This window comes from Panicum hallii, chromosome 6 (genome assembly GCF_002211085.1).
Source record: "Panicum hallii strain FIL2 chromosome 6, PHallii_v3.1, whole genome shotgun sequence".
Lineage (NCBI taxonomy): Eukaryota > Viridiplantae > Streptophyta > Magnoliopsida > Poales > Poaceae > Panicum > Panicum hallii.
In genome coordinates, this window is record NC_038047.1 from 40588915 (window position 1) to 40600956 (window position 12042).

At 50.4% G+C, this 12042-nt stretch overlaps 2 protein-coding genes across 2 annotated transcripts; both read right to left on the reverse strand.

Annotated features, from left to right (window-relative positions):
* Positions 1-366: 366 nt before the first annotated feature.
* LOC112896411 (E3 ubiquitin-protein ligase ATL6-like) lies at positions 367-2520 on the reverse strand. The gene has a single exon (XM_025964370.1). The coding sequence runs from the start codon at positions 1853-1855 to the stop codon at positions 641-643; it is 1215 nt and encodes a 404-aa protein (XP_025820155.1). The 5' UTR covers positions 1856-2520; the 3' UTR covers positions 367-640.
* A 1170-nt stretch (positions 2521-3690) lies between these two features.
* LOC112896425 (glucan 1,3-beta-glucosidase A-like) lies at positions 3691-7564 on the reverse strand. Its single transcript, XM_025964385.1, has 10 exons — positions 7105-7564; positions 6897-7003; positions 6683-6802; positions 6406-6585; positions 6115-6273; positions 5849-6018; positions 5596-5748; positions 4764-5116; positions 4336-4512; positions 3691-3904 (listed from the first exon to the last, which is right to left on the reverse strand). Exons 1-10 carry the CDS (start codon positions 7184-7186, stop codon positions 3825-3827), a joined length of 1581 nt encoding a protein of 526 aa, XP_025820170.1. The 5' UTR covers positions 7187-7564; the 3' UTR covers positions 3691-3824.
* Between the last annotated feature and the right edge of the window lie 4478 nt (positions 7565-12042).

A 12042-nucleotide genomic window follows, 5' to 3' on the forward strand; every position in this document is an offset into this window, starting at 1 on the left:
GTACTGTATATATTGCACCCTGTGCTTGGGTGTTGTGTTGCCATAGATTAGGCTGAGTTGGTTCTCGATGTGTTTCTACCGATCTAGTTGGCTCTGCCCTCCTTTATATATTCCAGGAGCGGGTTAGTAGGATTATAAGGTAGAGTTCTAGTAGAATTACATAAAAATTATCCTAGTAGAAGTCCTGCGGATCTATCCCTGCCATACACTTACCTTGTAGGAGTCCTGTGGATCTATCCCTGCCGTACACTTCAGGTGCCTGAAATTGATGGAGATTGTAGTTGACAGCCAAATCCCAGTGAACGGCAACAGATTAGTTCGATTATCATCTAATGGACATGGTCGTGCTTGATCGACATGAAGGAAGAAAAGAAATGTTCAGGCATTTAAAACATATTAGGAATACTCATCATCACAAGAATTTGTTACCTCCCTGAATCACCCACTGTGCTTTGCCGCCAAAACGAACGCAGAATCTGTTTTTTTTTTGTACCGACAGTTAAAGTTATATACACACCCAATCACCCACTGTGCTTTGCCGCCAAAAGAAGCAGTGACGGCGACGACAAGGACACGTTCCTAACCTTTTTACCGGGATACTGTACTCTGAGCACTTGGACCTGACGCTAGAAAAGCCACGTCAAACATGGGCGCCAAGTGGGCACGCCCCGCCGTCGCACTGCTCCACGGTCTTGCCGTCGCCGGCGACCTTCGCGCCCTTGGCCGGCGCGTCGGCCTCGCCGCGCCGCATGGAGCCCCACGCCGGCAGCCTCGCGGAGAAGGTGCGCGCCAGCATCGACATGTTGGGCCACCGGCCGGAGCTGCCGAGCCGGACGCTCCTCCCGGTGCGGGCGCCGAGGAAGACGCGCCGCACGCTCCCGTCACCGCCTGTCTGGACGCTCGCCGACCGCCGGAGGTTGCCCGCCGCGACGACCTCCCTGAGCACGTGCTCCGGCAGCCGCAGCGTGTACCGCTCCGAGGTCTCGGCGGCGGCGGCGGCGGCGTCCGCGGGCGCAGCGAGCGAGTGGCCCGTGGTGTGCGAGCGCGGGAACTGCGCGGGCCGCCGGCCCGACTTGCTCCGCAGCGCGCGCTTGACGCTGCCGATCCGCATCAGCTCGGCGGCTTCCTCCCTCCTGATTCTCTCCTCCTCCGTCTCCTCGGCATCGACGACGACGACCACCGCCTGCTCCGGCGCCGTAGCTGGTTCTGCCGCCGGCTGCTGCGGCACCGGCACTGCAGGGGCGTCTTGCTCCGCGGCGGGCACGACGCCTGCCGGCGCCAGCGGGGGCGCCGGGGCCTCGTAGTCGGGGGCGAGGACGGCGCGGCAGACGGGGCAGGTGACGTGCGACGCGAGCCAGGCGTCGATGCAGTCGGCGTGGAACGCGTGGGCGCACCTGGGCAGGAGCCGGAGCGTCTCGTCGTCGTCGAACTCGCTGAGGCACACGGCGCACTCGAGCTCGCCCTTGCCGGCCCTGTGCGCCCTGACGTCGGCGTAGGCCATGGTCGGGAACGACTCCAGCACGGCGCGGTCCAGCCCGCGCGCTCTCCTGGAGCGCGATGCGTACGCGACCCCCGGCCGCCGCCCGCCCGCCGGGTACTCGTCGGGCCCGCCCAGCGGGGGCCCCGCGCAGCGGCGCAGGTAGATGGAGAAGAAGCCGAGCAGGAAGAAGGCCGTGACGAGCACCACCATGACGACCGCCATGGACGGGTTGAAGTTCTTGGGGTCAAAGTAGCTGGGCCCCGGCCCCGTCGGCGGGCCCTGCTGCGCCGTCACGGTGTCCGCGGCCGCGCCGGCGACCGCGGCCGCGACGAGGACCAGGAGCCGCCGGCGGCCATTGCTCGGGCTCGGCCCCATGGAGGGGAGCTAGCTAGCTACCTGCCTATGAATCCAGCTGGGGTCCGAGCGGCGGGTGGTGGTCGGGTCGGGTACTCGGGACGGGGGTTGGCCTCTCGTCCCTCGTCTCCTTTTCCGGTGGGAGTATTAATGGGGAGCGCGCGCGGAGTGGTGGCGAGCGTCCAGACGTGGGTCGTGAGTGAAAGTGCTATAGAGGGCACCGTGCCCCCGGCGTCCGAGGCAGCACGGGTCGTTGGATCCACGCGAGACCGGAACGCCCCCGTGCACGCCTGGCGCCTGCGGCCTGCAACATGTGGGGTTCTTCCCGCGGCGCGCCGGCTCGGCTTCGTGCCCGGCCTGCACGCGAGTGTAAACAATGCTGGTGGTTTGGTGCGGTCGAGCTCGAGCCCAGCTTGAATCTGGTGTCGCGATCTGCTCAACGAGGACGCACTTTGATCCGATCAACGAGGTCGGGCCGGCCGCCGGCAGGCTCCGCCGACACGTGGATCCACATTCCAGGGAGCTTCAGCCAGCAGGCGTGCGTGCGAATAGTGCGCCGTGCTCTTCGTCTTTGGGTTTCGATCGTTATGTTTTTTCCGTGCTGGCTTCTGATCGATCTCTGTCGCGGTTGGTGAGTGTACGAGCTGCGAAAATTAGCTCAGCAGCCATCAAGTCAGTCGTTTTTAACTTGGATTTGGGTGCTTTTCGTCTCAACCTACCACAACTCCTCTCAGCAAGAACATCGTGCTCCTACGATCTGCGTTCCTTTTCTAATCGCGGTATGTCGAGCATGGCAGGATTGAACGGTCAATGATGCCGTGGTTGCTGGTGACTTGCGAGCGGTGGAGTCGTCGGCAACGACCAGTCCGACCAAGCGACCTTTGCGTGGGCAGGGAACGCAGCGTTGTTTATGGCCGTCCCCCCGGGCTCCGATCCACGTCCGTGCGCGCTCCCGGTCAAGCCCGACAGCTCGGACGGAACGGCCGGCCGGCCGGATGGTGTGGGTTTGACCGGCCGAGGCCACTGCGTAACTTGCCTGCAGTACTGCCGTCTCACTGACATGTGGGATCAGGTCAATTCAGGTGGCAATGGCACCGCCGGAACGGGGATCGTGGAGGCCCGCCGGTACCTCCGCGACATGAATGGACGAACCGGTGCGTGAAAACCGAAAAGGCAAGAAAACTTGGGGCAGGAAAACCTGCCGCTGCACGTACGTGGTGGCCGCCGCCGTGATGGCGGTGGTGCGTACGGGCGTGAATCCGTTGACGACGGGCGCCGGGTCCGGTTCCGGTGGATCCCCGCCACGTAAAGAGACGTGAGCACCTACCACTTGCCGCGTCCATCAATTTTCCGGCAGCGGGGCACTGGCTCGCCGGCACTCGGCAAAGGGGAGCTCCCTTCTAGAACCGTGGCGATGCAAGGCAAACAGGGCACCGATCGCGTCAAGATGCAGGTGGCGCGAACGGATAATAAGCAACGGCACAGTGCCGTACCCGCACGCAACGGCCAGCGACCGGCAGGCAGGCCGATGGCTCCGGGTTCGTGCTGTTTTCGCAGCAGGGAAACGGGAGGGCGAATCAGATGATTCAGAGGGTTCAGTCCCTTTTGCAGGTAACGGTGGAATCTCGTTCTCACTGTCTCTGTCCACGCTTTACATCATTGGCGAGTGGGTTTCCTTTACATTCAGATAAGCAGGAAGAGTTCAGGGTCAGTGGACCTTCTTTTGGTTTTTTTCAGCAAAGGCGGCGTTTTCCTCCATTTCCTGATGTTAATCCGTTTGGTATGTTCTACCGAGTCTCTCGCGAAAAAAGAGAATACTTGTAAACATGGAAAATGAATGGACCGTAGTCCATGGATTTAGGAACGCTTCGCATAGACTTTTTTGAACGAATAGAGTACTCAAAATTGGCGAGGCGGCTATCAGACTATCTGTCTATCTCCCTTTGCGTAGGGACAATCAAGACTACCTTCTGTAGTTAAGTTTCTCCTATCATGTAAATGCAGACAAAAGGTACATGAGGCATCCTGCCACAAGCAACATGTAGTTTGGGCTTATGAGTAGTGAACCACCTGCAAGGGAAACAAAAGGATCGTGTCAAAGCGGGAAAGGATGGACGTACTAAAGCAAAATTTGAAAGGAGTTTGCTGCTTCATCAAGCAACATGAACATCAACAACACTAATTATAGAAGATCCTCTCTTTTTTCTGAAATGATGACAATGATAGCACCGGATTCTGTTACCGCAATGAAACTCTAAGCGCAACTGCATGAGCTATTTGTCATGGAACTCTGTTACCCAAATGATAGCAGATCATGGAGTTAACTGAGATGCATATATCATATAACTAACTTCAGAATAACATAGTACACAATGACTTGGCTGATTTGAAGAGTAAACAGTTCTCTAACTCCAGAGTACGTAAATGGAGATAAAAAGGCTGTTTAAAAAATATAGGATGCTGAAAGCAGCAGCAGAGAAGTGGCAATATGAGCATCTTACCAAGAAGATACCTATTCCTTATGTTCCATTCATAGTCCCAGTGCACACTGTTGCACTTGACTGTCCAATAAGACCAGCCAAAGGATGCTTCACCATAGACCTCTAATTGCGCGTTTCCAAACAATTGATATTGGACTTGTGAAGCGTTCGTCACATTCCATTCATTTACCCACTCTCCTGAATATCGTAACACCAGGGGTTAAACAAATTAGCATAAAGGTGTACCTATGAGGTACAAAGGAAGAGCAAATAGCATCTGGTACGAGAAATGGAGAAAGCATCTTTCTAAAGTGGGAGTGAGAAATAATTTGATTAAATGAATCTGAAAAATTTAAAAGAACTATATGAGATATTTGAATGAATTTAGCATTTTGATATAGGATGTTCTGCATAAACAGAAGAGTTTGAATTGAATTTGCAGGACCTACCGATAAAAACAAGAGGTCCATTTGCACGATTCAAGGACTGTACTTGAGGCAGTCTGTTCTTGTAAATGAACTGTATGTTCTCTGTTGCATTCAGTTTTTCAAAATAAGGATCAAAGAGGTTGTAGTAATGTAAGTCTACAACCGTGTTTGTCGCACCCAGGTAAGCCTGGTAAAGCTCCATTGGGTCTGCATTCCCAATCCTCTGGCAGAATATGACATAAGCAGTGTCTGAATAACTTCGTACAATCTGGTAGCCTGTTTTGTAATATGACACTAGAGTGTCTAGTGGGACTGCAGCTGCAGAAGGTTCATTCAAAAGCTCAATACCTAGGAGACAGGGGTTGTCAGCATATCTGCAGGTAAAAACACAGCATGCCCATGTTAGGACTAGGGAAACGCCTTTGTCAGACTTAAGGAAATTGTGCTTGTGGCTCATGCTATTTTTAATAGATTTTAAATTGAACCAAAACATGCCCTCTACTCCCCTTATTGTTATGTATTTCCTGATTATATTGCACAGATTTAACACTGCTTTTACGGTTCAAGACTGCAAGCATGAAAAGGAAAATCATATCGGTAACAAGTTCCCATATCTCCTAAAGTATTCTTGCGACCAAAAAAATTATCAATGTTGTGCATGTCTGCACAATGTCCATGGCCTTGTATTCGTAAGGTCTGCCAAGGATATAGTTGAGATAACCAAAGCCCATTTGCATCTTGTCAGTGCCTTTACATACCATACTCATGGCATGATGAAGGAAAACTTTTTCCAATAAAGGAAAACTGTCGTCCTATAACAAACTAGAAAATGCAATGAAACAATGATTCTTACCTTTGAGCTAGAAAATTAATGACATCCAATGTTTTCTGTATGTTAGCTTCCGAAGGCCAATCTACTGAACCATCTCTGCTAGCACTGTGCTCCATTCCATTTTGAGATCCAGGAGCCGCGTGGAGATCAATGATGCACTTCAAGCCATAAATCCTGATCTCAACATCAGAACCCGATACCATGCGGTCTCAAAATTTCAAAAGGGAAATTTTGTGAAAAGAACAATCAAGAGCAGTTTAGAGGCTAGACCTACTGTGCCCAATGGAATGCTCTATCGAGGGCATTCAGGGAGCCACCAATAAATGGAGCAGGTGGATCAGGATCATATGCAATCCACCATCCAACTGGAATCCTGACTGCATTGATACCGTTCTGTGAGATGAAAGAGAAATCGCTTCCACTCACAAAGTTCTTCCGGTGTTCCTGTAAATTGTATGAATGGGCAAAAAAATACAAGGAAATAAAAACTGTGCACTGCAAGCTTGGAGAAAATGATAAAGCTATGGATTTGGAACTTACTTCCAAGACTGACTTTGCCTTGTCAGGCCCATATCCATTGGCAAGCTGGTAGTCTCCATGCAAGTTATTGGCAACAATTGTCATCTCAAATGTTGCCATAGCATCATCCCATCCTGGTTGGGAAGGGTAATTTGGAGTAAGCTGATTATTGTCTGTGACCTGAATAATGTAGTGTTTGTCAACTTTCTAGACGTTGTTTCTGAAGTTTAAACTGTTAGTTCTCGTTTCATCACAATGGATATAATGACAGGGAGTAACTGCTTCCATTTCTGAACATAGTAAGAACAATACCTGCAAATAACTCCCATTTAAAAGCTTGATATGAAGCAGTGTATTGTTCCTCTCAATGTAAAATGTTTCAGGGTCCCCTGATGAATCTGCTGTTGCTGAGATGACATCGCCATCACTTGATGTCAAGAACTGACCGTTGAAGCAGCGGAACTGAAACTCATTCATAGAAATTCTCCATAGCTGACAAGAGTTCCAACGCGCCAAGAAAAAAAAATGCAGTTCAGTTTCTTTGCACAGTTTTGGCAATAAAAGAGCACAGGGCAGGTAAATTACAAACCTTGAAGGTCTCCCATGAAGAAGCAGCATCCCGATCCACTGTCACGTTGCTGCCACCACCATCGCCCGCGCTCACGTACTTCTGAAGCCCCACTGACTTGAGCTGCACCTGCGTGCCATCCTGAAGCAAACCAGGCGTCCACATTAGAATAAGAAAACAAGAAGGCACACGGCAATACCCACACAAGAGCTGCAATAGCCAGCAGAAGACCTACAAGCATGTCGCGGTTAGGAATGCCATCAAACAAGGAGGGCTTGATCCAACCCTCCACCACCAGCCAGCCTCCCAAGTTCACCGCCCTGACCTCGGAGGAATTATTGTCTGCATTAACGAGGCAACATGGCAGACGAAACGAGTAGTTAGCCAACGCACAGTGAAAGCAGGTTAGGGTTGGCCGAGGGTCCCACGAGGCAAACGATCACCTGTTGACGAATGGGCCAGCCGGAACGCGGACACAAGGACCCCAAAGACGAAGAGACCAGCACGAGGAAGCCCCATCGCCATGCGGGCAATTCATCGAACAGCCGGTGCGCACAGGACCCGGCCGACGGCGCAGCGATGACCGGCAGGCGCTTGTATACTGGAAGGAAAAGCGACAGGAGATTCCAAGCCCGTCGGGGCCAAAAGCCGAGAGTGAAGTGGCGCGCCCGGTGAGGCCGGGGGTCTCGCCTTTTGGCGATGCTCCTCCGCTGGATACCTTCCTTATCGCAAAGTTCATCCCAAAGACGGACGGCGACGCAAACGAGCACCATGCCGGAAACAGCAGCGGCTGCTGCTCGCTTTGTCGCCGGCCGCCTTTCCTCGCGCGCCGGTGGTACCGCCGCGGCGGTGGCAGACCGACATCCGCCGGTCTGGAGGTGCAGCTCAGTTCTCCATCCAGTGGCTGGGTGGGGGCTCGATCGATCGAACTGGGCCGCAGAACGGCGGCAGAAAGGCAAAGCGCTCGCGAAGCGGAAAGGCAGACGCTGCTGCGTGGGCCTACGGAACCGGGCCGATTTGATATAACCCAGCGCACGGCTCCCGTATGGCCTCAAAATCGTAGGCCCACCACGGCCAGGTGCTGAGACCTCCTGAGAGCGCGTGGCCGTGGTGCCACACACACACGGGCCGGGGCGTGGTAAAACAGTTGGACGGGACTTGACAGGCTGGGCTCCTGAATCTTTGTCGGATTTTTTTCTTTAAAAAAAATCTTTGTCGGATTCTGAGGAGGGGTGCCTGGGTGGTAGGCTGTCGCCGATCATGGAGCTAGATCTAGGCGAGCCTGAGGGAAGCCGAAGAGCGACGCTGTGCGTGCGGCGCGCCATGTTGTGTGCCAGCTTGTAGATGTGGCCGGGCATGGCTTAGCTAGCGTGCAAACTGTCGGGTTCAGATTCCGCTATGCGTAGACGGTTGGACTCGGAGCTGCACAGTAGCTGCTGATTAATTACTCATGAGGAGATCGAATGTTTGGATGCTTTAGTCCCTGAATAAGTTTAGTCTAGGGACCAGTCCGTAACCTATTTGGATAGAAGTGCTACAGATTATTAATGCAGCTGCATAAAGACTATTTTACCCCTGCCCTCTACCATTGCTCTGCTCACCCTTTTGTCCGTCCTCCCCTGCCCCCTCCTCTCTCCATCTCATCTCTCCGATCCAAATCCTCGTCGCCCCTTCTCTCCCCCGCTGCACCCTCCCTTTTCTCCCCTGCCGCCACCTCCTCCACTGCTAGTGGCGGGAGCTCGAGGCCCGGGCGGAGATGGCCGGCCGACGCGGGATCCCAACCGCAGGCGGAAAGCGGCCTGCCGGCGCGGGAGCTCCATGCATGGGCGAAGGCAGCCTGTCAGCGCGAGAGCTCCATGCGGCTAGCCGGCGCGGGAGCCTGACCACGGGCGGAGGCCAATGGCCGGCAATGGGAGCTCCAGGCATGGGCGAGCAGGGAGGCGGGGAGCGGATGGGTGACGGCGCGCAAGGAGACGGGGAGCAAACGGGCGGCGGCGTGCAGGGAGGAGAGAGAGGGTATCAAATAGGGTTGGTGGGGAGGGACAGGGGTGGGAAAGTGGACTTTTAGTCCCTTTAACCACCCCTTAGGGACTAATGGACTAAAAGGTTTCGGAACCCTTTTAGCACATGTGTTTTGAGCTCTAGAGACTAAAAAGAGCTAGCTAAACTTTAACAGATGTGATCCAAACAGAGCCTTATTACCTTGTCGCGTTGGCAGCTAGCCAGCAAGAAAAAAAAGTCTACCACTCTAGGATGATACCTGATAAATGGATGTATCCTGGATGCAAATGCATGCCGTGCTGGCCAGCCAGCTTGCGCTAGTGCTAGTATTATATAGGGCTAGGAATACAGTTTTATACCGTAATCCTGATGCTATTTTAACGTAACTAACCCTGATGCTGATCGGGATCGAAGACGACAAGTGTGAATCTCTCTCTAGCAAGCTGTGGAACAACACCGGTGAGGTACGTCTTCTTTCTGTCTGTCTTTTCTTTCCTTTGGTTTTCCCTTGAAGCATGGAGCCACGGTACAGTTGTCTTGAAAGATATTTTCACAATCTCATGAAGTTGCAGCATTTTTTAAATTGTACCATAGAAACGTTGGCCATACGATGCATAGACATAGGTACGTATTGAAGGCAGTGCCATATATCCAGAACACCTCAAGCATTTCTGATCGGATCAAAGCGGCCACTAGGGTTAAGGAGATGGAGTAAAATGCACCATCGGTTTTTAAATATATTCGGAAGTGTCATTTAGCTTTACAGTACCAAATCCCTGAAGTTGCTAATTAAGCTTGCTGTTCCAGGCCCAATGTCTACTAGTTGGTGTGTATCCGCCACTTGGCAGGCTAGCAGCCCACATGGTGGCAACAACCCAACTCTCGTGTCTCCGATTTATTTTTGGAAATAGGTATTTTGGTTCCTAAATTTTGATCTGAGGGTCAACTTTATTCTATAACTTTTAAATTGGTCAATATAGCCCCTCAACTTTCGTTTTAGGCCAAACTCATCCTTGTGCTGTGTGGCAGAACCGCTCGAATTATTCCGGCTCAAGTGCGCTATTGATCGCCGTACAACTGCAATCAGCCCAACGCACTTCAAACGGAACACTCCTTTGGTCTATCGGGTCTCCGCCCGATGCAACCACGGTTCAGCAGGATCGAAGCAGGTTTACCTCGCACGAAGGCGAGTTCACATCATAGAATAGCTCATCAACTTTTAATTTACAGCCATACATACATTATTACAAACCGAGTTCAAAGATAAGTAAACTTATACAAACCATGTTCAACTGATAAGCATGACAGCTTGTCCAAACTCACAGCGGAAGAAAAAAAAAGTTTTTACGCGACTACACACGTCGCGAAGGCGAACACCAAGCTTAGCCCAGGGCCTGGTGTCACTCCGGAGGGTCAGTGCCGGCCGGGGACGGGTCCCACTCCACGGACCAGCCAAAAGGAACGGACGTTGGCCACACAAGGTTGTCCGTGGGATTTTCGAAGGTCATACCTGAAACAGATATTGGCAAGGCTGAGTATTCTAATACTCAGCAAGGCTTACCCGGGGTTGGGTATACTTAGCCCGTAACTAGACTCATGCAAGCATTGTAGAGGCTCTGGGTTTATTTTCAGCTAAAAAAAAAGCAACAGAGAGTATAAACTATTTTCAAGTTTTAGCTTTCAGATTCTAGCTTGATTAGCCATTCTAGGTTAGCACCTATACTAAACAAGCATGATAGATATTATCATTCACCAAGATTATCTCATCAACAGTTATACTTTTTACTCAATGTGGCAGAAGGGATAAGCAGTCTCATGCATCGTGAGAGGCGGACGATTCCTGAATCGAGATTCAACCTTGCAAGGTAAACCTAACACACACACTTGGAATACCAACAGGGCGTTCCGAAGCAACCGTTTGCCTTTCATTCCGACTCGTGGATAGGCCACCACAAGCGACTTGTAGGACCGTACGCACATCACTCGTGCAGGACATACGTCTGTAGCGCGACTACAAAACCCGTATTCCTGTCTGCCATGCAAAACGTACTCCCACAGGTCGGTGCGTGTGAATATAACATAAAGATCGAGTGGTGGGAGTATGTCCACTTACCGGGCCGATTGGTTACTAGGCTTACCGCTTTACCATATTTCGCGGCATGTGGCTAGTACTGTTCAAATGCTTAGCCACCACTACCACACATTTCGACCTTAAAACTTTTAGCAAAACAGACAGGGTGAATCCTCAGGTCATGATACAACACTGTCCGTCATCCTTATAGTGGTTGCAGAAATGTAAACATGCAACTCCTATATCGCGCGAGTGACAGGAAATCACCCGACTTCTACCGGTCCTATTAGCGGAGCATCTATCCGATAAGGACTCGGAAGCATTACATTGGATTCCTAGGATTCATGCATCTAGGGTTTCACTTCAATTCCTAGACTTAATGCAAGATATAATATAGATAGACATAGATTGCAGTGTAAATAAAGTAATGGGATATGTCCGGGGCTTGCCTTCTCGAGTGGGGTTGAGGGCAGGAGTGTCAGAGGCTTCCGAACTCGGGTTCGGGGCTTCAGTTAGTTCCTCGATGACTTGCGCTGGGTCTTCTGAAAAGCCTTGGTCTTGTCCTAAGACCAATTCGTAGTCCCCGTCGTCGAGCGTCGTTGATTCTATATGAGATGCAATAAATTAAATAAGGTGAAATTTAAATTTAAGATTTCACATTTCAAATATTGTAACTCATCCAATTAACACACAAGAATTCACAAAATAAAGAGGTTTAGGCTTGAAACACTATTTATAAAGGAATCATAAAGATATGGTGGAGTTTATTGCAAATAAGAACTAAAACATTTAAATTAAATTTAAAAATGAACCAAAATTTAAATTCAAAACTTTTAAATAAAAGATTATAGGTTTTAGAAATTTTGATTATATATTAAATATTATAAAATATCACATTAAAGAATGGCAATAGATTTCAATTAGGAAAGGTTATACATTAGGTTTAGTTAACATTTCAAATTTGAAAGTTCAAAATAAAAGAAGTTAAGTTAAAATCAAATTTGAGTTTGAAACTTTGCACAAAGTTACCTAAAGCTTATAGAACCTTCATGCCAATTTCATAAGCAACAAGGCATGAAATATCAAAGTTAAGCATAAACTACCCCTTAATCTTAGGTTTAAAAATAAAGGTAAAAGTATTTTGTTTCAAACTAAACTCCATTAACAAAAGTTATAGAGTTTGAAATCTAGTTTCTAACAAAACTAGTTTTGCCATTTTTGGATTTTTCTGTGAATCACTACGAATTTTGCAAGACAGGAAACACACTCTCATGAAATAACAGCTACTTCTATTACAAATCAGCCCCTA